Raw genomic sequence first — 26,012 nt, 5'->3', positions numbered from 1 at the left:
GGGAGGGGATTGTGCTGTGGGGGTTTGAAGGGGAAACTTGGGATAAGGATAACATTTGAAATGCAAAGAAATAAAATAAGCAATAATTATTAATAAAACATGCATATACAAAGAAATAAAATAAATGAATAGATCTAAAAGTAAAACACTGAAGAAAGTGAGAAATTATTTGACTAAACAGGCAAAAAGGAATTGGGAAGGCATAAAGGAATAAAGGAAATATGAAGCTTATGTCAGAAAATTGAAAGAAAAATATTATTCTTGAGTTGTAAATTGAGCATGACAAGAATGTCTTGAAGGGAGAGGAAGGTGATTTGAACTGAGGAATGAGACAGTGGCCAGATGGGCAACAGACATGGGCCATGGACGTGCAGATACCAGCAAAGTACATGCTACATGTGTGTCAATGTGCCACAAGAAAACCCTGAATAATGTATGGTAATTTACAGGAAATAATAGTTATTAAACAAAAATGATTTAACAAAATTGAACTACTGAAAATTTCATTTGCACACTTGAAAAAGAAATTTCCTCTGTATTCTTATGAAAGACTGCGCCATTATCATTCCTCTAGATAAAAAGTCTCTGCATTCTGAATTTATCAGAGATTTAGCAGTCATACACAAGAAAAACAGTGACTTTTACATAATGCAGAAATATACAGTGCAAAACACTAAACTTGTTTGTGTCACTACGACATAAAATGGAGCATATTATCGCCCAAACTGATGAACTGCCTATATATACTCTGCCTGTTTCCAGTCCAAATCCAATGAAACAGGTTCATGAGTGTACAATATCCAGTAAAATCTCAGATTGTCACTCTTGTTGACTCTAGACTGCAACCAAATAAACATGGGTAAAAAGAATGTATAGGAAAGTTTACACATTGAAACACAGTGCTCTTTCACAGTCACTATTTGTTTCAAAGATATTTAATAGCTATTTGTAAATAAGATTCTTTAATAGCCTCTACCTCAATGTAAAATAACAAAAAACAATGTAGGAAAAATATAATGTAGAACAGATGTGTCAGCCTAGGATATTAAGTTGAAAAAAATGAGCACGTGGGAGGTAGATAATGGTTTGGAACTCAAATATTAACGTGATTTTTTTCATTACTAATTAATTTTTGGAAAGTGGAGTGACTTTTTGTTTTATTCGAAATAAAGAACAAAGCATGGCATATTTTATGGGTCTTGTTGAGCCTTTAAAACTCAATCTTTACCTTGTAAATTAACGGTGGATATGTGAAGAAATGTATGATTTCAGATAGACCTCAATTACCTATACTTGGGATTTGATCTGTTTATATATTCTCAAGATAATGGAAGCACAGGTCTTGTTTAGATATTTCTGTCACCTAGTGACATAGTTCACACTCTACATGGTCTGTGGATCTCAGTGACTGTAAACATGAGTCTGCCTCAGCATGACTTGGACTGTGTAATAAAGTGTCCTGTGTGTCCTCAGTAGCTCCAGTTTTGCTATTACTGGATGTCTCACTCTGAATAATGTGATACAATCCACTGACATCATTTCTGACTGGGTTCACATAATCAGATTGTTGAAACTTTCCAAGGACTAAATTTGAACACAGGGGCTTCCTTCCACAGATTCACAAACATGAATGATATCATGGAGACTCAGAGTGAATTATCCTCCTAAGTATTTACCTACATGTGTTTATTACATGGGCTGTGGACACCAGTTGCAGAGCCCCAGGGAAGAAAGTATTTAAGTTTCTTCCAGGGCTCAGGAGAAACCTGAAAATAAAATGAGTCATGAATATGCCATAAACCTCACCTTTACACAAAGAAATAAATGCAAGCAGAAATTTGATGTAGTGATATGCATGGCTCATCACAATCCACACTGCCCAGATTTAAGGCAGGAAAAATATGTTCATTTTGATGGGAGTCTTCTTCCTCCTTAACATTCCAGTTTTTATGGCAAATTTCACTGATCCCGTGTGCTTTTGGAGAATAAATTTGAATGAAATTCAGGATGAATATTTGGGATTAACTTGTGCTTTCATCCTGGCAGCAGTTCAGAAACCTATTGAGAAAGATTATTTCAACAAGACTCTGAATTTCCTGTAAGTAAATTTGAGTTTCAAATTGAAATGACAACTTCAGTACTTCTTGAGTGCTCCGAGGATATTAGTCAAATTCTTTAGTCTTCTGTCCTGTTGCTAAGTCTGAACACCAAGAACCAACCTTAATTCCTTTACAGATTCAATCCTATTTTTTCCTTTTATTCATATCCAGTGGAGGTTTTGGTTTTCTTTCAGGTGGCTTCTGATTTAAAGGTTAGAAGATTAGGAATAAAGGAATATCTACATTGATCCTTAACATAAAGCCTGCCTTCTGACACTTAATATTGCACTCTAGAAAGTGATGGCTTATTGACATTGATCCTGTAATATTTCATTATGTTTTATCCCAAGTACATGTAAATAAATGGTCATAAATTCTGCTGACAGTTCTTCCATAAGTGTGTTGCTCCTAGAGCATATTCTGGTTCCAGTAATATTCATGGCACATATAGTTGTCAAAAACTTTACATACATACAAACTTACTGTCTCAAATTCATTGCATGTGGTAACTTATTGACTTCTAAAGCTTCATCAGATTTAGAAAGAGATCTTTACATTCAGAAATTCCTATTTCATATGAATACCTGGATGGATTTTTTTGTATGTATATGATCAAGGAATAGTTATCTCATTGGGGGTCAAGACAGCGAAGTGTTTTAAAAGATAAAATCCAAAAGCACTGTGGCTTCGTACTTCACACTGTTCATGTACAATCACTGGCTTTTATGTTTTATAAAGTTCAGCTCAGGACTCTCTCTTTAGAATCAACCATACTTGGAACATATGGAATCCAATGATGTGATTACATTCTTTGAATAGGCAGGCTATCAATAACAGTGGTGACTGCTTATGTCCCTTGTCACTGGCATGGGTGACAATTGTATTATGAGAGAGTTGGAACATTTGAGAGCAGTAACGCAGGAGCTTTCTATTAGGTTTTTTTTGTCATTAAGGGAAATATCTTCTCTATTCATGCCTAAGTTGGCTAATTTCTCACCCTTTTAAAATACTTAAATCTTGTGAAACTTCTTTCAATAATTTTAGTAAATATTAGTACACATGTTCCCAATGTGGTATCAATACCCATTTTTGTGGATTGCTGATCATTGTTTTAAAACACAGCCCTTTAGACTACTAGGCTACAAAGACAGCTTAAGTAACTGAAGTTTCATAAAGTTTATTTGTAGGAAGTAGTTTGAGAATTGTACAATGTCTACTCTCAAATTCCTTTTCTATATTAGTAAAACTTTAATTGAGATTGTGTGTGTGTGTGTGTGTGTGTGTGTGGTAATAAAGAATATTCTAAAATGACCTATTTTATATGGTATAAAATGAAAACAAAATAGGTGTATAATTTTTAGTGAAAACCTAATTGTATTTACTTCATTTCAATTATTAAATATGTAGGTGTATATTTACTGTTTATTCATAAGATCATATAAAATGACAAGGATGAAACAGGAGATATTATTCATTACATAAACATAAACAATCTCAGTATGGTATTATTCCATTTCCATTGCCTAGTGGCCCACTTTTTTTTTTCTTTTTACAAAAAAACAATGAACATATTCTCTAAATTTACACCAAAATCTCTTCTGTTTTATAAGCATATAATACTGGCATATACAAATATCACTGCAATTTCCATATTTTCCTAGTTCTCAATAGGATGCTAGTATTGTTTTACTGTACCTGGAAAGTTTGCCAAAGATATTTCCAGAAATTAATTTATAATGAATGAAGTACCCAGAGTGAATATATCACATTCCTTTGTAAAAAGAAATTAGAAGCAAGATACATTGGTGGTAGGACAACCCCTTAATCTCTGCACTAAATACCTGGCACTACTACATCACTGTGCATTTGAATTTAGGATAGTCTACAGGAAAGTATCTTATAAAACATTTGCATGTATTGCAATCTTATAACGTAAATAATACTTGCTCAAATACATACAAACGTAAACATTGACATGTATCAGTTACCAAATTCATGTTTGATATTTGAATTTATTTAAAAATAAATCTTTCTAAAAGATATTCTTTGAATAAAATATTAAAAAAATAACAAGATGAGGATAGATATTAGGGGACATGTCAAGAATTTTGACCACTAATTATAAGTGATTATAAGTACAAGAATCAAATGTTGCTGGAGAGAGACCATTATGCATTGATAAATCATGTTATTACTGCCTTAACAAGTTCAGTTAATTTCACAAGAAAATATAAACTCAGTGGCTCTAATAACAAGTTTTTTATATTGCTCAATAATTTCAAAATGAAGACATGATCAGAATTACTGTTTTGTCAATATCTGTGATTTTCTCTTTACCTTCTGATCAAGCACTCAAAAGAAGAGATGGGAATGTTCTCTGTGGATGAGGTCAATACCATATCTTATTTATGAGAGAAATACTGTCATGAACTTTAAAAGAGTTTACTATTTTCCAGGTTCTCATGTCAATTCAATCTCACAACAAAAGCCATTTGTCCCCGTCTTTAGATGTCAGATGCAGAAACTTCCAGTATACCATAGTGCTTCTGGGTACAAATAATCGTGTATAATCATCTGGCCATAATAATCACTGTACTCTTTTACAGAAAAACAACTAAAAACCACAAATATGCTTTGGCATTGGCCTTTGCAATGGATGAAATCAACAGGAATCCTGATCTTTTACCAAATATGTCTTTGATTATAAGATACACTTTGGGCCGTTGTGATGGGAAAACTGTAATACCTACACCATATTTATTTCATAAAAAAACAAAAAGTCCTATCCCTAATTATTTCTGTAATGAAGAGACTATGTGTTCCTTTCTGCTTACAGGAACCCATTGGGAGGTATCTTTAAGTTTCTGGAAGTACCTGGACAGCTTTTTATCTCCACGTGTGAGTTATCATCGTCCAGGAATTCTTAACATCATGTCTCTTTGGAAGACTTTGATAGCTATTAAGAAAGTTAATGGATGTGGTTGGACTTATGCTTATGTCAATCTTGGTAGTTCCAGGATACTTACTATTCAGAAACATGATAGGCCTTCTGCTAAGGGCTACCACCAGAAGTAGAAAAATAGCAGCAAGACAGAATGGAAGAGGCCATGGAGAATTGAGTCTGGCATGGTGGTAGAAGGAATCTTATGCCTTGACTGACTGCCAATCAGAGTGTTTCATTATTTATACCAATCTCAGAAAGCAGAGATTTGTTCACTCTGTTCAAAAATTTAAAGCATATTATTTCTGTCCCCCGATAGGAGTTATCTTTATCTTGGTTATAAGATTAAATTATCATTGGTAAACTATGAAATAATAAAATTATGGTGGTGTTATAAGTTTAGTCATCAGAGATAAACTGTGATGAAACAGAAATAAATTTTATCAACATTTTCTCTATAACCCAGCTTTTAAATATCTGGAGTTTTTTTTTTTTTTTTTTTGCAAAGGCATGAGATACCATTCTTAGCCTGGCTACTCATGACATTTTAGTGACTAGAAAGGATGAAAACTCCAATCCAGTATGTGGAGTTCGCCATTTGACTACCTGTGAGTGTATAACTAACTATTTAGATTCAGAATTTAAATTGGCATTAGATCTCTGACAAAGAATTCAGGCCCATACTGCTACAGCTATAATAAGTCATTTTCTTTAATAATATAATAATTCTATATCTCTGTGGAATTTATTGCTGTCTTATCTTGTTTTGTTTTGTTTTGTTTTTTTAATTTTCGGTTGTTTCCATGTCATAAGATAAAAGATTAGAACTTCACAAGTGAACTTCTCTAAGAAAGAGGGGTTATGGAAATCTGAGACATCATTCTTTCATATTTTTCTACACTATTATTTATCCATCATTATAAGACACTTTGTATGTAGGAGATAACTCCATCCAATCTAACTTTGTTTCTGTATGTTTTCCTCAAGAGGTACAACTTATGAGTCTGATTTATTTTGCCCTATAATTACCTGGATATATAGTAGGAAGAGTTTTTCTAATCTGATTTGCTGATAACACTCTTAGGCTGCCAAATCTAGTTTAATTTTTTACATTTACTTTGACCTTATTATCTGTTTCCTGAAGAGGCACAGAGGCAGACGTTGCCAGAATATTTCAGAAACTTAACCTAAAAAGGAGATCGCTGGCATTTTTAAGTGAGTCAAAACCTATAGTGTACAATGTTACCATCAAGTAGGGCAATATAAGACTATCTCTTGTGAATCCTTAGAAAGTTAGAATATCCAAAATATAAGATACAATCGGCAAAACACATGAACCTCAAAAAGAATGAAGACCAAAGAGTAGATACTTTGCCCCTTCTTAGAATTGGGAACAAAACACCCATGGAAGGAGTTACCAAAGGCTAAATCAGTATTATGTACAGGACTCTCATGTTCACTCTTAGAAATAATTCTGGATTACAGCATAAATGCCTTTTTAAAAAATATTAATCAAATATCCCAAAATTGTAAAAGTATCAAAATCCCTTCAAATATTGAAAACATGGATATCAAGACAAAAACTGAAAGACAGAAAGGCAGATATTATAACATGCAAATACATTTTGTTACTTCTTGTCAAACAGCTATGCTTGCTATTCCCATTAGAAGTGGATGGGCCAGGCTTCCATGTTTGCACATTTGAATTAGAGATGAAACATCACAGGTAATCAACAGTTTGCAGGTAAATATGATTACAAGTGTTTTCAAGTGCACTACACCTCATGCTGCTCTCTGTGTTGTAGATCCTTCAGCTTACCTATGGACCTTTCAGTTCCATCTTCAGTGATGATGAACAATATCCCTATCTCTATCAGATGGCCCCAAAGGACACATCTCTAGCATTGGCAATGGTCTCCTTCATACTTTACTTTAGCTGGAACTGGATTGGCCTTGTCATTCCAGATGACGATCAAGGAAACCAATTTCTTTTAGAGTTGAAGAAACAGAGTGAAAACAAGGAAATTTGCTTTGCCTTTGTGAAAATGATCTCTGTTGATTATGTTTATTTAGAACCAGAAATTGAAATGTACTACAAACAAATTGTGATGTCATCCTCAAATGTTATTATCATTTATGAGGAAAAAGACAATTTCTTTGATTTGATCTTCAGAATGTGGGAACCTCCAGTTTTACAGAGAATATGGATCACCACAAAACAATGGAATTGCCCTACCAGTAAGAGAGACATAACTCATGGCACATTCTATGGATCACTTACTTTTCTACCCCACCATGGTGAGATTTCTGGCTTTAAAAATTTTGTACAGACATGGTTCAATCTCAGTAACAAAGATTTATATCTAGTAATGCCAGAGTGGAAATATTTTAAATATGAAGGCTCAGCATCTAACTGTAAAATACTGAAGAACAATTCATCTGATGCCTCATTTGATTGGCTAATGGAACAGAAGTTTGACATGACCTTTAGTGAGAATAGTCATAACATATACAATGCTGTGCATGCCATAGCCCATGCCCTCCATGAGATGAATCTGCAACAGGTTGATAATCAGGCAATAGACAATGGAAAAGGAGCCAGTTCTCACTGCTTGAAGGTAAAGTTTCTTCTGTTGGATGAGGTTTGGTGTCTTCAACTGCATAGCTATTTAGAGTCACTCAGATGCACAGACTTAAAGAAATAGGAAATATTTTCCAAAATAATAGGTTTCTGAATAATTTTCCTTAAAGAACGGCAGTCTAGAGATTGTTATGAATGTGAATGGAAAAAGAATTCATAGACTAGCAATGAAAATGGGTGGTTTTATAAAGAGCATGCAAATATCCATTAGCATACCCCTTCCAATATTGGATATAAACTGTCCTTACTCATTAATTTTCTCCGTGATGAGAAGATGATTTTTATCTATATTTTTCAGTTATATGGAAAACATTTTAATAAATGGTCTCCAGTGATTCTGCCAAGAGTGTAGGCTGTGGAGAACATTGTGGCTTTCTGAGAGTAACTAAACAAGAAATAGTGTTGGTATTCAGTTCTGTCTGTAGAAAAGTGTTTATATGTGTGAGTGTATGTTTCTCACTGTGTATATGTATATTTTCTACTCTTTATGTATATCTGTGTTTATATTTGTGATATTTTCAACATACATGTTTATCTCTATATGAAAGTGGAAGTAAGCAACAGATTTTTTCTATGTATGAATTTCTTTAAGTGTGTTTGTTTATGTATGTGCATATGTTTCTTTGTGGTTTTGTCAGAGTAGGTTTCTTTGTGTACATTGTATGTATTTTGTGAGTGTTTATAAGTACTTATTCGGATTTGTACCTGCTTTGCTGTGTATGAGTCTGCCTATTTCTTCTTACTTGGCATGGACATTGCCTGCCATTTTGTATTTAGGTATGAGTATAAATTTCTCTGTGTGTCAATATCATTCATGGCTGGTGCTTATATATTTATGTCTCTCCCAGTATTTTGCTGTCAGTGTGTGTGTGTGTGTGTGTGTGTGTGTGTGTGTGGTTGTATGTGTGCCAGTGTAATATTTTGAGTGAGTTCATATATGTGTTTTCATTTGACTGAATGTATTTGTCTTTTATGGTCCTGAATATTTACACATGTTTCTCAACATGTATATAAATTTGTTTGTAAATAAATGTATTGCTGTATTATATGTGTGACTTAGAAAAGATGTGAGCCTTTCTCAAGATTAATGTGTGTGTGTGTGTGTTTGTGTGTGTGTGTTGCATACCTTTGTTTGGTTCTGCATTTTTCTCTGTGTTTCATATTCTTCACTGAGAGAACATAAATTATTGTAATATGATAATTTCATTTATCCAATTGCTTTGTTGTGATTTCTCTTTCTCTTTCTTTCTTTAAATACAGTTGCCTTTGCTATAAAATCAGAATGCATTTTATGAATTGAAGGAACTTTATATACATCATACTGCAATGCTTGTATTTTAGGTACACTCCTTTCTAAGAAAGACCCACTTCACTAATCCTCTTGGAGACAAAGTGATTATGAAACAAAGAGTAATAACGCAGGAAGACTATGACATTTTTCATTTTGGGAATCTCTCACAACATCTTGGGATTAAGCTGAAGTTAGGAAAGTTCAGCCCATATTTTTCACATGGTCGACACTTTCACTTATACGTAGACATGATTGAAGTGGCCACAGGAAGTAGAAAGGTGAGTGTATACTAACTTACTGGTTTGTTATACACAACAATAAAAAGTGTCAAGTGGATTCATGGCAACATATTGAAATGAACAATTATGTCACATCAGAAACCAATTTCTAGTCTCCTGTATATTTTCTTTCATTTTTGACATTTTTACCAATTTTTGAAGATTTCAAACATGCATAAAATATAGCTTTGTTATATAAGGACCATTATCTGAAATTTAATAAAATACTGTTGTTCACCACTGATATTCTTTCCTTTAAATTTAACAAAATTTTCTTCATATAATTGCTCTTTTGACAATGTAATCTCCTCCCTTAATTAAACCTCTGGAACAGGTATTGATATGAGAGAGTCTAATATTAAAGTTATGAAATAACAAGAGTCATAATACCTAACCTTGTCATTATATCCAAAACTGTTTCCCATGTAATAAGAGGACACTCACCACATTCACTAATGAACACAACGATAGAAAATCATATTCACAGAAACATCACTTTTTAATAAATTGGAAGAATCCATTCATGTTTTTTGTAAGATGAACAGAAGGTCAAGGCAGCCTATAGACAGCACTAGAACAACAGACAAAGAAATGGCTATTAACACACCTCAAGTACAGCAAAACAGCAATTAGACAAAAGCAACAAATAATTTTCCATTATGATTGAACATTTTTGTTAATGTTCTCTAAATGAAATCAAAGACAACAAGGCTGGTTTATTTTTTTTAGACATTCCTAAATTGTCTACAGTGGGTAGGAAGACACATTCATATACAAGAGGAGAACTTTTCTTTCTTAAAAAAAATGGAGGAAAACGTTATAATGTTTAATAAGAGGGAAAAAGGTAATTGAAGAACTATACATTTGATAGGTATGTATGGAATAATACTTGACAAAAACACATAAAAAGGAACACAATACACAACAGAAAAATCATTCTCTGAGAACAGAGAGAATTTTTTTGAAATTATGATTGTTTTTGTTATTGAAAATTACTTGTTATCCTCACATAATGTATCCTAATTACAGTTTTCCTCCCTTCTATTGGGATGTGACCAATTGTCAGTTTTGCTGGCAAATGTATCATAGTTAATACACTTATTTCATTCCCAACACCTTTTCCATCAGATCCACTTTATGTCACTCATTAGAAAATAACAGGATTCTATAGGAGAATACTAAAATAAACAAGTTAAACAAAATCATAATAGGACAAAATTTGCATATCACATTATGGTAAGTAGTCGTATGAAACGGTGCTAGGGAAAAGATGAAGAAATCCTACCTCATACCTCATAGAATAGTAATAAGTGAAGCATGAGTGAGTGATAATGACAATTGAGTGATATTTATTCCCGGTTTAGTACTAAGAATACTTTATTTTTGAAACTATAATTGAAATTGTAAATTCTATAATCAGAACATATGGAATTATTGATGCCAATTATTTATTCCATATTTGCATTGAATAAGCATAATAAGATGCTCCTAAAAATGATTAATGTCAAACTCCAAAAGGAATTCCTTGGACAAAATCAGATTATATGTCAATGGGAATTCTACATAAAAACCCTGAAATAGACTGTCCTTTTCAAAGCCAGCCAAAACACAAAAATCTGGTAGTCAAACACTGTTGGTATCTTCTTTTACCACTGATTAACCATAACACAATTCCCAAATACAAAGAACAGTAGGAAATTTTTGTGACTCACAAATGCTTTGTTCCTCTAGCTGGAAATTAATCTTATGTAAACTGAATGTCCTCAGGCCTTGGGAGCATAAGAATTATAATACAATCACATTGACATTTGATCCCAAATGAGACCAACTCATTGCTTCCACTTGACTATTCCATCTATTGTAGACAGGATTTTTGAGGTTTCTGGGATGAGACCAATTCTCCGTTTTGTTTGCTAATATATTAGAGTTAATATTCCTCAAAAACTGCTGATACTCCTGGATTGCTCATTCTTTCCCTACTTTGGATTTTTGTCAACTTCCTATCATTCACTCAGAAAATAATTATTTTTGGAGTTGTGCTTCTTATAACATATTTAGGAAGTACTACTTGACCATAAATGAGAGTTAGATACCCCTAATATGTGTCCATGTGTCACACTGCATGGACATATAAGCATCATTTATCAGAGTATACTTTAATATCTTATATGGAGAAACAGTAAGTAAATAGCAAGTTTATATATAGAGAAATTTATTATTTTTACCTTTGTGCCTGATATATAGTAGGACTTTTATAAAAAAAATTGCAATTATATTCCTAACATTCAACTGGTATACTTTTTAAAGAAGGCTAAAGGCAAAAACAAACCTAGTTTTATTATCAGGGTTAATTTTCAAGTTGTATATCCTAACTCTTTCTTTATTTTGCACATTTAAGACATCATTGCATGACCTACTCCAGGCAATGTAGGAATGGGGAATTATCTTTTGACATCATTCTTTCTCCAGACATTCTGAGCTCTTATTCTGAGCTTTCTCTACCTGAAGCATCGCAAAGTTTTTATCAGGTCGTCTTAAGTGGTGCTTTATGCTTAAGTTTTACTTCCCTATTGGATTTTTTCCCTTCAAGGTCACATTATAGTAGAGTGGTGCTCTAAAGGATGGTGATCTTGAGTTTTGTTACAAACTTCTATGTTAATTGTCAGCAAATGAAGACATTAAGATTCATGTTTAAATAAGAAAGGTATAAAAATTAGTATTTTATAGCTCCATTCATGATGTAAAATTAGGCTAACAATTTTCAATAAGCATGACAATAGTCTGAATATAATACTATAAACTAACATATCTATAAGAACATATAAACTGATTATCGTTTGGCTCTTAAAAAACATTGATGCCTTTTGTTTTGTTTTTTGGTTTTTGTTTTGGGTTTTTGTTTTGTTTTGATTTTTTTTTTGAGACAGGGTTTCATTGTATAGTCCTGGCTGACCTGGAATTCACTCTGTAGACCATGCTGGCCATAAACTATGAAATCTGCCTGCCTCTTCTTCCCAAATGCCTCGGTTAAAGGCATGAACCATCACTGCCCAGCTGCCTTTAGCTTAATACAAGTATGACAAGTAAAGCCTTACTAATTAAAACTGCTTTTATATTACAGTTGTTTATTATATTATTAGGGTTGAAGATTGAAATATACTCCCATTTTATGGTGATTTTGTATTTGTGGATTTTTTCAATTTTATAAGTTGGAGATTTCACTTATTTACATTTCAAATTTTGTCCCCTTTCACTATTTCCCTTCTGCAAATCCACTATGCCATCCCCCCTTACCCTGCTTCTATGAGGGTGCTCCCCTACCCACATACCCACTCTTGCTTCAGCACCCAAGCATTCATCTACACTGGGGAATCAAGCCTTCACAGGACCAAGGGACTCCCCTCCCATTGATGACAGATAGGGAGCTTTAACTACTTCAGTCCTTCCCCTAACACCTCCATTGGAGTCTCTGTGCACAGTCCAATGGTTGACTGTGAGCATCCACATCTGTATTGGTCAGAATCTGGCAGAGCCTCCTAGGAGACAGCTGTATCAGTCTCCTGTCCACAAGCACTTCTTGCCATCCACAATAGTGTCTGGGTTTGGTATCTGCATTTGTGATGGATCTTCAGGTGGGGCAGGCTATGTGTGGCCTTTAATTCAGTCTCTGATCTTCTCTTTGTCCCATTATTTCCAATAGATAGGAACAATTCTGAGTTAAAATTTTGTAGATGTGTGGGTGGTCCTATCCCTCAACTGGGAGCCATGCCTAACCTCTGGCTATTGTCTCGACAGATTCTCCTTCCCGATTCTGGGATATTTCAGCTAATATCATCGCTGTACATCCTGGGATGCTCTTGATTTCCTGGCATCTGGGACTTTCTGGTTGCTACAAACAGTTCCCCGTCCCTAGTTGCTACACACCTCTGTTCAATTTCCTGACCTCTGTACAGATCTTCCACATTCTCTCATACCTGATTCTTCTCTTATTTTTCCCCTCCCACTATTCTCTTCCTCCAGGGAGAATTTATTCCAGGGATGCAAGTATAGTTCAATATCTGTAGATCCATTAAGAGTAGTACACCACAAAATGTGGAATTACATTATTTTACAAAAACCTTCAGAAATGACTCTTACCAAGTCCAACATTCATTTAGAGATAAAGAAACAAAAATAGTGATAGAACAGAAGGAACACTTATTGATATAAGAACACTTTCTTTCACAAAACTATTGACAATACTATAATACATGAAGAGAAAGTTATTATCCATGAAAATCAGAAATAATATCAGGTTGTTTTTGTGATTCATGTTTTATCCAAGCACTTAGAAGCAGAGATCTGGAAATCTCTATTTCTTGACAGTCTGCCCTATATTGTGAGTACGAACCAGCCATGTGTGATATGAAACACTACCTTAAAATAAATTAACATAAAGTACAAATGTATGCCCACATTCCTTACTCTAACTCAAAATAGTCTTTCAAATATTACAAAGGGTTAACATACATCTAAAGAAAATGATGGGAGAAAAGAGAAAATGTGCCTTCATCTTCATTGGTAATGTTAGTGTACTTCATGGTAAGATCCTGTTTCAACAAAACCAAAAATATAGAAAGAATGCTTCAAATCTTCAATTAAACTTAAACAATCTAATTTTTATCTGGATTTTTCCAGCATTTGAAGCCACTGTAGAGCATTTTGACATCATGGAACACTCCATATTCAAAGTCAGTACACATTAACATATCATTTCCAACCATATTAAACCAGTGTCTGCATAGTCCACTGTTTTTTATATACAGTTTTTCATGATTTGCGATAGTAATTTATTTGATGCCATATTTGTTATCTGTGACTTAAGGACATGTTTTTCCTGTTTCAATTTTTTTCAAATACTAACATGCTTCTCTGTTGCCTTAATCAAACTTTGATAATAAGCATAGTGAGAAGGAAGGTGTGATTTGAGATATGGCTTATAGTCCTAGAAAGACAAGTGTGTTCTGGAAACTGGAACTAAAGAATAGATCTTAAAAGAAGACTACTTACTGGCCTAACTGCCCACAGTGAGATGGGCACTCCTATATCAAATACCAATTAAGAAAATGCTTCAAAGATATGAGGACAGGCTAGTGTTGGCTGAGAGAATATCTCAGTTAAGTTCCCTCTGTTTTTTCAGAGCACTTAGTACTAAGATGAACACAATAAACTAAAAAACAACAGGTTGCTACTTCTGTAGTTTTTACACACAGCTCAAAAATCAGCTGTTTTTCCTGAATTACTAGACACTCAGAAACTATACAACATTTCTTCAATGCATTTCCAATATTCATATCTGGCCATTAAATAATGGACATAGGGAAATGTCAATCAGATAGTGTGCAAAAAAGGAGCTTATTGAAATCTTAAAGTACTAATATAAAACATAAAAGAAATATATAAGACTCATTATCAGTATATGTCTAATTTTTTCTCAGATGCCATCCTCTGTGTGCAGTGCGGAATGTAGTCCTGGATTCAGAAGATTGTGGAAGGAGGGAATGGCAGCCTGCTGTTTTGTTTGCAGCCCCTGCCCTGAAAATGAAATTTCTAATGAGACAAGTGAGTTTTTGCTGCTCTGATAAATACTACAAATATGGATTTCTCTTGGTCCACACTGGGATGATGAAGTCAACTCAAAGGAAACTGCAGATATAAAATATATTAGTTATCAAATTTACTAGTTGTAGATATAAAAATCCTTAACAAAATCTTGCAAAAACAAACAAACATATCTTGTGGCTTAGCCCTCATATTGACTTATTGCAAATTCATGGAAGATTATATCTCACAAAGAAATACTTTAGAAAATATAATTGCAATTTGCAGGAATTCTGCACAAGAATTTCCAAATAAATAATCTATTGTAAAACTACATTTACATTAGATTTTAGTCACAATAGGAGCCCATGAAGAACTGAATATAATATCTAATCTACTGGATTACCTCATGAGACTGCTAGGGGCAAAATCTATTTTCTCTGTAAGATTAATATAGAAGACAAAAAAATTGCAAATATATGAGAAAATGCTAAGTATGCACTATTAAGAGGACCATGAAGGATCTTTTAGCACAAAGTATCTACAGAGATAATTTTTTCCTTCAGTGCTAAAATTAGTGCATCTCATGAACAATAACCAGAACTTTTGATTAATTATTGCCAGATGAGGAAACTTCTTAGGGCTTATTTCATTAACATTTCCTGCTATTCAAACATAAGCATTATATTTCCTCTCTATTCAAACTTCTGCACATGACTTGTTACAGGAATCACTTAAATTCAATAATGCAAGTGCTACTTTGGCATGAACACACACATATCAATATTTACACATACACACAGCCGATCTGTTTAATTTAGTGTAGTTTCTATGTCAAGGAGTTTGAGCTTTTGAATTCTTGAGTAGCTATTATACTTGTCCTAGTAGAGGGCAGAGTTTCAATGTGTCACAGGGAATAAATTTATAAAATAGTCAGTGATCTCAGAAAACAGTGAGTGTAGGGTTTTGAAGTTCTAAAATAGACCCAAACACATTGTGGTTTATGAATGTATCTTCTCTGAATTACATAATCTACTTGATATCAAAATAGAAACAAAAATGGCTTAGGAAATTTTTGCTTTCTGATAACATTATTTTTTATTTTTTACATTCCATATTCTATTCCCCATGCCCCATACCCCATCCAATATGTCACATTCCACACCTCTTCCCCACCCCAACTGTCTTCATGTTGATCCCCCCCATCCTCCAACCCACCTGACCTCTAAACACCCTGTGACCTCCAGGCTTTTGAGTATTAGGTGCATCATTTCAGTATGATCACAGACATGGAAGTCCTCTACTGTATATGAATTGAGGGACCCATATCAGCTGGTGTATGCTGTGTGTTTGATGCTCCAGTGTCTGAGAGATCTCTGCAGTCCAGATTAATTGAGAGAGCTGGTCTTTCTGCAAAATCGCCTTTCCCCTCAGCTACTTTCAGCCTTCCCTAATCCAGGGGTTAGTTGCTTCTCTCCATTACTTGGTTGCAAATAACTGTATTTAGGAGGGCAGTCATGATAGATCCTTTTTGTGAGTGCTCCATAGCTTCAGTAAAATGTGAGGCCATAGGACCTCCTCTTGACCTAGATCCCACTTTGGTCCTGTCATTGGACCTTCTTTTCCTGAGGCTCCTCTCCATTTCATCCTTGCATTCAGACAGGAACAAATATGGGTCAGAGATGTGACTATGGGATGGGAATCCCATCACTCACTTGATGTCCTGTCTTACCGCTGGAGGTGGGCTCTGTACATTCCCTCTATCTACTGTAGTACATTTCATCTAGGGTCTCTGACCTCCCAAGTCTCTGGTGCATTTTGGTGGGTCCACCCACCCTCCTATTACCTGAGGTTGCCTGTTTATATTCTTTATACTGGTCCTCAGGGCTTGGTTCCCCTGTCACGCCCAGACTCCACAAACCCCTTTCTAATAACATCATAAATGATACAAAATGTTAACTAGACAAAGAAAAAATTGCTTGGTTTTATTTCCTTTAAATCTTTATGGACATTATGGATTGAAAGCAATGCTCAGCAGCAATATCCTTCACATTACATTCTCAGCATCAAAGACAGCATTGCAATGCTTCTCTCATTACCCTTACTTGAAATACCTTGTCAATAAAATTTCTAAATCAGACCTAACTAAGCTTTCCTTTGGAAATCAGATATGGATCAATGTGTGAATTGTCCAGAATACCAATATGCCAATACAGAACAGAACAAATGTATTCAGAAAGGTGTCACCTTCCTAAGCTATGAAGACCCTTTGGGGATGGCACTTGCCTTAATGGCCTTCTGTTTCTCTGCATTCACAGCTGTGGTACTTTGTGTCTTTGTGAAGCATCATGACACTCCTATTGTGAAGGCCAATAACAGAATCCTCAGCTACATATTATTGATATCACTCATGTCCTGTTTTCTGTGCTCATTTTTCTTCATTGGTCATCCTAACAGAGCCACCTGTGTCTTACAACAAATCACATTTGGAATTGTATTCACTGTGGCTGTTTCCACAGTTCTGGCCAAAACAGTCACTGTGGTTCTCGCTTTCAAAGTCACAGACCCAGGGAGAAGATTGAGAAACTTCCTGGTATCAGGGACACCCAACTACATTATTCCCATATGTTCCCTACTCCAGTGTGTTCTATGTGCAATCTGGCTAGCAGTGTCTCCTCCCTTTGTTGATATTGATGAACACACTCTCCATGGCCACATCATCATTGTGTGCAACAAGGGCTCAGTTACTGCATTCTACTGTGTCCTTGGATACTTGGCCTGCCTGGCACTGGGAAGCTTCACTTTGGCTTTCTTGGCCAAGAATCTGCCTGACACATTCAATGAAGCCAAGTTCTTGACCTTCAGCATGCTAGTGTTCTTCAGTGTCTGGGTCACCTTCCTCCCTGTCTACCACAGCACCAAGGGCAAGGTCATGGTTGCTGTGGAGATCTTCTCCATCTTGGCATCCAGTGCAGGGATGCTTGGATGTATTTTTGCACCCAAGATTTATATCATTTTAATGAGACCAGAGAGAAATTCTACCCAAAAGATCAAAGAAAAATCATATTTCTGAACGAATAATTCAGGAATTGTGTCAAACGTAAAATTGGTACATACCCACCAAATATTGGGTTATAGTGAATGTGTCTAGTTTTAGAATCACTCTCACTGGTTGCTCTAGGGATATCATGAAGTATCATATCTACTGAACTTCTGTGTAGAGTCCACAAATCTTGCACTCATTCACTTGCTTCATTTCCTCTTACAGAACTAAACTCTCTAACTATTACAATTTTATTCATCATTTTGCTTTCATGGAGATTTCCCCATGGTAACTTCCAAAAAAAAGTTTGATAAGGCAGTTGAATTCATCATTTTGTGTAGAAAAATGAGATCCAAGACACACAGGGTTACACATGGAAACCATCTACCAAATCATATAATCAATTAGAAACACAGACTAACTAAATAATCAGCAAAGATGAAATCAGAATATATTTTCTGATTTCCAGTAGGAGCACACACATAACAAAATACTGCCTATTTTTTCAGCTGTTCTTCAAGCTATTGGCCAATAGTCTAAGGAGGAAATGTTCCTTTTCTGCTGTCAAATACAAATATATTATATCCAACACTGGAAATCAGCCAGGGGCCCCTGTGGATGAATTGGGAATAGTTGCAAGAAGCAGAGGAGGAGGACAACCCATAGAAACACCAGCAGTCTCATCAAACCTGGACAAGCAAGATCTCTCAGACATTGAGCCTCTAACCAGAGATCATACACTAGCTGATGTGAAGCCCCCAACAAATATGCAGCATAAGACTGCCTGGTCTAGCATCAGTGGGAGAGACACACCTAACCCCAGAGAGACTTAAGTCCCCAGGGATTGGGAAGGGCTGGGCGTTGGGGAGGTAGAGATATCATCTTGGAGATGGGGGAGGAGTTGTTAGATGAGGAAGTGTCAGGGGGCAAACCAGGAGGGGGATAACCACTAGACTGTAAAAAAATATTGAGTAATAATAAATAAAAAATGAAATGAAATAAGCTTGTAGCTATGTCAACATGCTATTCATATTGTAGTTATGGAAGGGATAGGTAAAACTACTGACATTTGCATGAACCTAATTTCTTTCAGAGATTTCCCTCTGTGTGCAGTTCTGATTGAGGTCCTGGACTCAGAAAATTCTGGAAAACAGAATGAGAGGCAGATGCTTTAATTATGCTGCTTTCTAGAAAACAACATTTTCAAAAGGACAATTGAGTGTTTGCGGCTACACTAAATATTTCACATTTATCAATTCTCTTCCCATAAAGGGAACCAAATGGGTCTAAAATGCATTACCAAAAACAACCACTTCCCTCAGTCAGTCTTCATGGAAATATGATCATTAGCACTGTCCCTTTAAGGAACACATTCTTCATTAACATCCACATTTTACTTATTGAAAATTCGTGGAAGATGGCATTGTTTCAAAGAAAGATTTGATATTCACACTACAGTTTAATGGAATTCTTCACGAATTTATTCTTTTTTAATTTTTTTTATTTTTTAATTAGATATTTTCTTTATTTGCATTTCAAATGCTATCCCAAAAGTCCCCTGTACCCTCCCCCGCCCTGCTCCCCAACCCATCCACTCCTGCTTCCTGACCCTGGCATTTTCCTCTACTAGGGAATATAATCTTCATAAGACCAAGGGCCTCTCCTCGCAATGATGGTTGAGTAGCCCATCTTCTGCTACATATGCAGCTAAAGACATGAGCTCTGCGGGTACTGGTTAGTTCATACAGTTGTTCCTCCTATAGAGTTGCAGACCCCTTTAGTTCCTTGGGTACATTCTCTAGCTCCTCCATTGGGAGCCCTATGTTCCATCCAATAGATGACACTGAGCATCCACTTCTGGATTTGCCAGGCACTGGTAGAGCCTCACAAGAGACAGCTATATCAGGGTCCTGTCAGAAACTGTTGCTAGCATAGGCAATAGTGTCTTATAAAAATTTACTATCTTATATGATATACATAAATATTTAATATAAAAATTATATAAATATATACTTCTATAATTATATAATTATAATGTATAATATATAAAATTATAATATACAAATAATATAAAATATATATAAATGTATAAAGTCATATATACAATATATATATACTAAAGTCTTATATACTATATATACACATTTAATATAAAAATAATATGAATATATAATTACATAATATATAATATATACCCTATTTAAGGTATGATATAGAAATAATATAAATATATAATATTAATATATAATGTAAAATATATAAATATGTGTTTATATATATATATATAATAAATAGTGTCTTATTAAACCATAAAAAAAACACTAAAACTTGTAGTGGAGAATGTGGGGAAAAACCTCGAAGATATGGGTCCAGGGGAAAAATTCCTGAATAGAACAGCAGTGGCTTGTGCTGTAACATCAAGAATTGACAAATGAGACCTCATAAAACTGCAAAGCTTCTGTTAGGCAAAGTATGTTAGTAAGACAAAACAGCAACAAACAGATTGGGTGTCAGAGACCATCCCGTGAGAAAGTGAGCCCTTCACAATCTCCCTAACAGGCCAAATGGCCTTGTACTAAGAGCTGGAAGTGACTTAAGACTTCTTTCATGATTTGGACACCTCCATTTCTAAAATTCACATGACTTGATATCTAAAATTTGGGGATAATTTTTGATACATGACATATAGAATGTGATGAATGCTGTATTTGGTATTAATAAACACATCCAGTTTATTTCGCTGCATTGTAATGGGTGGAAACATTATTGCACATTTATTCAAATTGTGTTGTAAACTACAAAACCAATATTACCCTAAAGATTTTTGTTTACCTTTGGCTACATATAAATGAGAGACTGATAGATTTAGCCTGTAATCATTTGTAAGGAAATCAATGTCTTTAAAGGACATTTGTGGCCAGTATGATTGATAAGGAGTTAAATCCCTTAACATTAAATATGATGAACTGAGTCCTTCCTCAGGATATTATACAACTGTTATAAAATTATTACATTTTTATTAGATATTTTCTTTATTTACATTTCAAATATTATCCCTATCCTAGCTTACACTCCAAAAATTCCCTATACACTCCTATCTCCCCCTGCTTCCCATCCCACCCACCCATACTTCCTGGCCCAGGCATTCCCCTACACTGGGGCAAAGAACCTTCCCAGGACCATGAGACTCTCCTCCCATGGATGACTGAACAGGACATCCTCTGCTACATATGCACACACGAATCCTTCCCTGTGTTTTCTTTGATTGGTGGCTTAGTCCCAGGGAGCAGTGGGGTTACTGGTTAGTTCATATTGTTGTTCCTTCTAGGGGGCTGTAAACCTCTTCAGCTCCTTGGGTACTAACTCTGGCTCCTTCAATTAGGAACCCTGTGCTCTGTCTAATGGAAGACTATGAACACCCACTTCTGTATTAGTCAGGCACTGGCAGAGCCTCTCTGAGGACAGCTATATCAGGCACCTGTCAGCAAGAACTTGTTGGAATCTGCCATAGTGTCTGGCATAAGTGGTTGTTTATGGGATAGATCCGCAGGTGGGGCAGTATCTGGATGGTATCCGATTCAAACTATGTCTCTGTAACTCCTCCCATGGGTATTTTGTTCCACATTCTAAGAAGGATCAAAGTATCCACGCTTTGGTCTTGCTTCTTCCTGAATTTCATATGTATTGCAAATTGTATCTTGGGGATTGTGAGTTTCTGGGATAATAGCCACTTATCAGTGAGTTCATATCAAGTGAGTTCTTTTGAGATATGGTTACCTCACTGAAGATGATATCCTCTAAAGCCATCCATTTGTCTGAGAATTATATGAATTCATTGTTTTTAATAGCTGAGTAGTACTCCATTATGTAAATGTGCCACATTTTCTGTATCCATTCCTCTGTTGAGGGGCATCCGGGTTATTTCCATCTTCTGGCTATAATAAATAAGGCTGCTATGAACATAGTGGAGGATGTGTCCTTATTACAAGTTAGAACATCTTCTAGGTATATGCCCAGGGGAGGTATTAATGGATCCTCTGATAGTACTATGTCTGCCAATTTTCTGAGGAACTACCAGACTGATTTCCAGAGTGGTTATACCAGCTCGCAATCCCATCAGCAATGAAGGAGTGTTCCTCTTTTACTGCATCCTCGCCAGCATCTGCTATCACCTGAATTTTTGATCTTAGCCATTCTGACTAGTGTGATGTGGAATCTCAGGGTTATTTTGATTTGCATTTCCCTGGGGATTAAGGATGGTGAACATTTTTTACCTGCTTCTCAGCCATTCGGTATTCCTTAGTTGAGAATTCTTTGTTTAGCTCTGTCTATACTCCATTTTTTATTGGGGTTATTTGGTTTTCTGGAGTCCAGCTTCTAGAGTTCTTTATATATATTGGATATTAGCCCCCTATCAGATTTAGGATTGGAAAGATCTTTTCCCAATCTGTTTGTTGCTGTTTTATCTTACTGACATACTTTGCCTAACAAAAGCTTTGCAATTTTATGAGGTCTCATATGTCAATTCTGGATCTTACAGCACAAGCCATTTCTGTTGTTCAGGATTTTCCCCCTGTGCCAATATCTTCGAGACTCTTCCCTACTTTCTCCTCTATAAGGTCATTGTCTCTGATTTTATATGTAGTTCCTTGATCCACTTAGACTTGATCTTTGTACAAAGAGATAAAAATGGATTAATTCACATTCTTCTACATGACAACTTACAGTTGTACCAGTGCCATTTGTTCAAAACGCTGTCTTATTTCCACTGGATGATTGTAGCTCCTTTGTTAAAGATTAAGTAACCATAGATGTGTGAGTTCATTTCTGTGTCTTCAATTCTATTCCACTTATCTACATGTCTATTTTGAGACCAGTACCATGCAGTTTTTAATCACAATTGCTCTGTAGTACAGCTTGAGGTCACTCATGGTGATTCCACAAGAGGTTCTTTTATAGTTGAAAATAGTTTTTGCTGTCCTCATTTTTTTGGTTGTTTGTTTGTTTGTCTTTGTTTTGTTTTGTTTTGTTTTTGTTATTCCAGATGAATTTGCAATTGCCCTTTCTAACTCTGAAGAATTGAGTTGGAACTTGATGTGAATTGCATTGAATCTGTAAATTGCTATTGACAAGATAGCCATTTTTAGTATATCAATCCTGCCAATTCATGAACATGGAAGATCTCCATCTTCTGAGATCATCTTTGATTTCCTTCTTCACAGACTTGAAGTTCGTATCATGCAGATCTTGAGTTCCTTAAGTAGAGTCACACAAAGGTATTTTATATTATTTGTGACTATTTTGAAGGGTGTTGTTTCCCTACTTTCTTTCTCAGCCTATTTATCTTTTGTGTAGAAAAAGGCCACTGATTTGTTTGAGTTAATTTTAGATCTAGCTACTTCACTGAAATTTTTTATCAGCTTTAGGCGTTCTCCAGTTGAATTTTGGGGGTCATTTATAAATGTGATCATGTCATCTGCAAACAGTGATATTTTGACTTCCTCCTTTCCCAATTGTACCCCTTTAATATCCTTTTGCCGTCCAATTGCTCTGGCCTGGACTTCAAGTGCTATATTGAGTAGGTAGGGAGAGAGTGGACAGCCTTGTCTAGTGATTGATTTTAGTGGGATTGCTTCAAGTTTCTCTCCATTTAGTTTGATGTTGACTACTGGTTTGCTCTATAATACTTTTATTATGTTTAGGGATGGGCGTTGAATTCCTGATATTTCCAAGACATTTATCATGAATGAATGTGTGTTGGATTTTGTCAAATACATCTCAGCATCTAATGAGATGATAATGTTGTTTTTGTCTTAGAGTTTGTTTATATCACGGGTTACATTGATGGATTTCTGTATATTGAATCATCCCTGCATCACTGGGATGAAGCCTAATTGATCATGATGTATGATCATTTTGATGTGTACTTGGATTCTGTTTGCAAGAATTTTATTGAGTAATTTTACATTGATATTCATATGGAAAATTGGTGTGATGTTCCCTTTCTTTGTTTTGTCTCCGTGTGGTTTAGGTATCAGAGTAATTGTGGCTTCATAGAATGAATTGGATGGAGTACCATGAAATTAGGTCCATTTTGAAAGTATGATACAACTCTGCACTAAACCCATCATGTCCTTGGTTTTATTTTCCTTGGGAGACTAATGAGTGTTTCTATTTCTTTTGGTGATATGGGAACATTTATATTGTTAATTTGATCCTCATTTAACTTTGGTATCTGGTATGTATCTATAAAATTGTCCATTTCATCCAAGTTTTCCAGTATTGTTGAGTATAAGCTTTTGTAAAAGGATCTGATGAATTTTTTTTTATTTCCTCAGATTCTGTTATTATGTCTCCCTTTTCATTTCTGATTCTCTCAATTAGGATACTGTCCTGTGCCCTCTAGTTAGTCTGGCTAATGGTTTATATATGTTGTTGATTTTCTCTAAGAATTATCTTCCGATTTCTTGATTCTGTGTATTGTTCTGCTAGTTTCTATGGAGTTGATTTCAGCCCGATTTTGATTATTTTCTGATGTCTGTTCCTCTTGGGTGAATTTGCTTCCTTTTGTTCTAGAGTTTTTAGGAGTTCTTTTTTCTCTCTGCAGTTTTTTTTTTTTCCCCAGCACTCAGAGCTATTAGTTTTTCTCTTAGGATTTCTTTCATTGTGTCTGATAAGTTTGGATATGTTGTGGTTTCCTTTTCCATTAGACTCTAAAAATATTAATTTCTTACTTTATTTCTTCCTTGACAAAGTTATCATTGAGTAGAGTGTTGTTCAGCTTCCATGAGGATGTGGGATTTCTATTATTTATGTTGTTATTGCAGATCAGCCTTTTTCTATAGTGATCTGATAGGATGCATGAGATTATTTCAATATATTTTATATACTGAGGCCCGTTTGGTGACTGATTATATGGTCAGTGTTGCAGAAAGTACCATGAGGTGCTGAGAAAAGGCTATATCCTGATGTTTTAGGATAAAATGTTCTATAGATATCAGTTAAATCCATTTGTTTCATAACGTCTGTTAGTTTCACTGTGGCTCTGTTTAGTTTCTGTTTCCAGGATCTGTACATTGATGAGAGTGGGTATTGAAGTCTCCCACTATTATTGTGTGTGGTGCAATGTGTATTTTGAGCTTTACCAAAGTTTCTTTAATGAATGTGGATGCCCTTGCATTTGGAGCACAGATGTTCAAAATTGAGAGTTCATCTTGGTAAATTTTACCTTTGATGTGTATGAAGTGTCCCTCCTTATCTTTTTTGATGATGTTAGGATGAAAGTCCACTTTATTCGATATTAGAGTGGGAACTCAAGCTTGTTTCTTCAGACTGCTTGCATGGAAAATAGTTTCCAGCCTTTTACACTGAGGTAGTGTCTGTCTTTGTCACTGAGGAAGATTTCCTGTATGCAGCAAAGTGTTGGGTCCTGTTTGTGTAACCAGTCTGTTAGTCTACATCTTTTTATTAGGGAACTAAGTCCATTGATATTAAGAGATAAAGAGGAAAAGGCATTGTTCCTTCCTGTTTTTATTGTTGTTAAAGTTGAGATTCTGTTCTTGTGGCTGTTTTCTTTTAGGTTTGTTGAAAGATTATTTTCTTGCTTTTTCTAGAGAATAGTTTCCCTTCTTGTGTTGGAATTTTCCCTTTATTGTCCTTGAAAATGTTGGATTTGTGGAAAAATATTGTGTAAATTTTTTTTTGTCATGGAATACCTTGGCTTCTTCATCTATGATAGTTGAGAGTTTTGCTGGTCATAGTAACCTGGGGCTGGCATTTGTGCTCCTTTAGGTTCTGTATGAAAGCTGCCCAGGATCTTCTAGCTTTAATAATTTCTGGGGAGAAGTCAGGTGTAATTCTGATTGGTCTACCTTTATATGTTGACCTTTTTCCCTTACTGCTTTTAATATTCTTTCTTTGTTTTGTGCACTTGGTGTTTTGATTATTATGTGAAAAGAGGAATTTATTTTCGGGTCCATTCTATTTGGTGTTCTGTAGGCTTCTTGTATGTTCATAGGATCTTTTACTTTATGTTGGGGAAGTTTTCTTTTATAATTTTGTTGAAGATATTTACTGGCCCTTTAAGTTGGAAATCTTCCTTCTCATCTATACCTATTATCCTTAGGTTTGGTCTTCTCA

At 35.1% G+C, this 26,012-nt stretch overlaps 1 protein-coding gene across 2 annotated transcripts in view; it reads left to right on the top strand.

The window, feature by feature from the left end:
* Window positions 1-26,012, top strand: part of Vmn2r29 (vomeronasal 2, receptor 29) — a 65,294-nt gene that overhangs the window by 29,060 nt on the left and 10,222 nt on the right. Inside the window, exons 1-6 of one of the 2 annotated variants that reach the window (NM_001113468.1) lie at window positions 1,902-2,098; window positions 4,706-4,997; window positions 6,846-7,658; window positions 9,023-9,250; window positions 14,728-14,851; window positions 16,999-17,903. In NM_001113468.1, the coding sequence (NP_001106939.1) occupies window positions 1,902-2,098; window positions 4,706-4,997; window positions 6,846-7,658; window positions 9,023-9,250; window positions 14,728-14,851; window positions 16,999-17,903 (2,559 nt within the window). Of the gene's footprint in view, window positions 1-1,901; window positions 2,099-4,705; window positions 4,998-6,845; window positions 7,659-9,022; window positions 9,251-14,727; window positions 14,852-16,998; window positions 17,904-26,012 lie in introns of those variants that run through there. The other variant, NR_003555.1, reaches the window with a different exon arrangement.

This window comes from Mus musculus, chromosome 7 (genome assembly GCF_000001635.26).
Source record: "Mus musculus strain C57BL/6J chromosome 7, GRCm38.p6 C57BL/6J".
Lineage (NCBI taxonomy): Eukaryota > Metazoa > Chordata > Mammalia > Rodentia > Muridae > Mus > Mus musculus.
The sequence above is the reverse complement of the archived record's forward strand: the minus strand, read 5'-3'. Positions and strand labels throughout refer to the sequence as shown.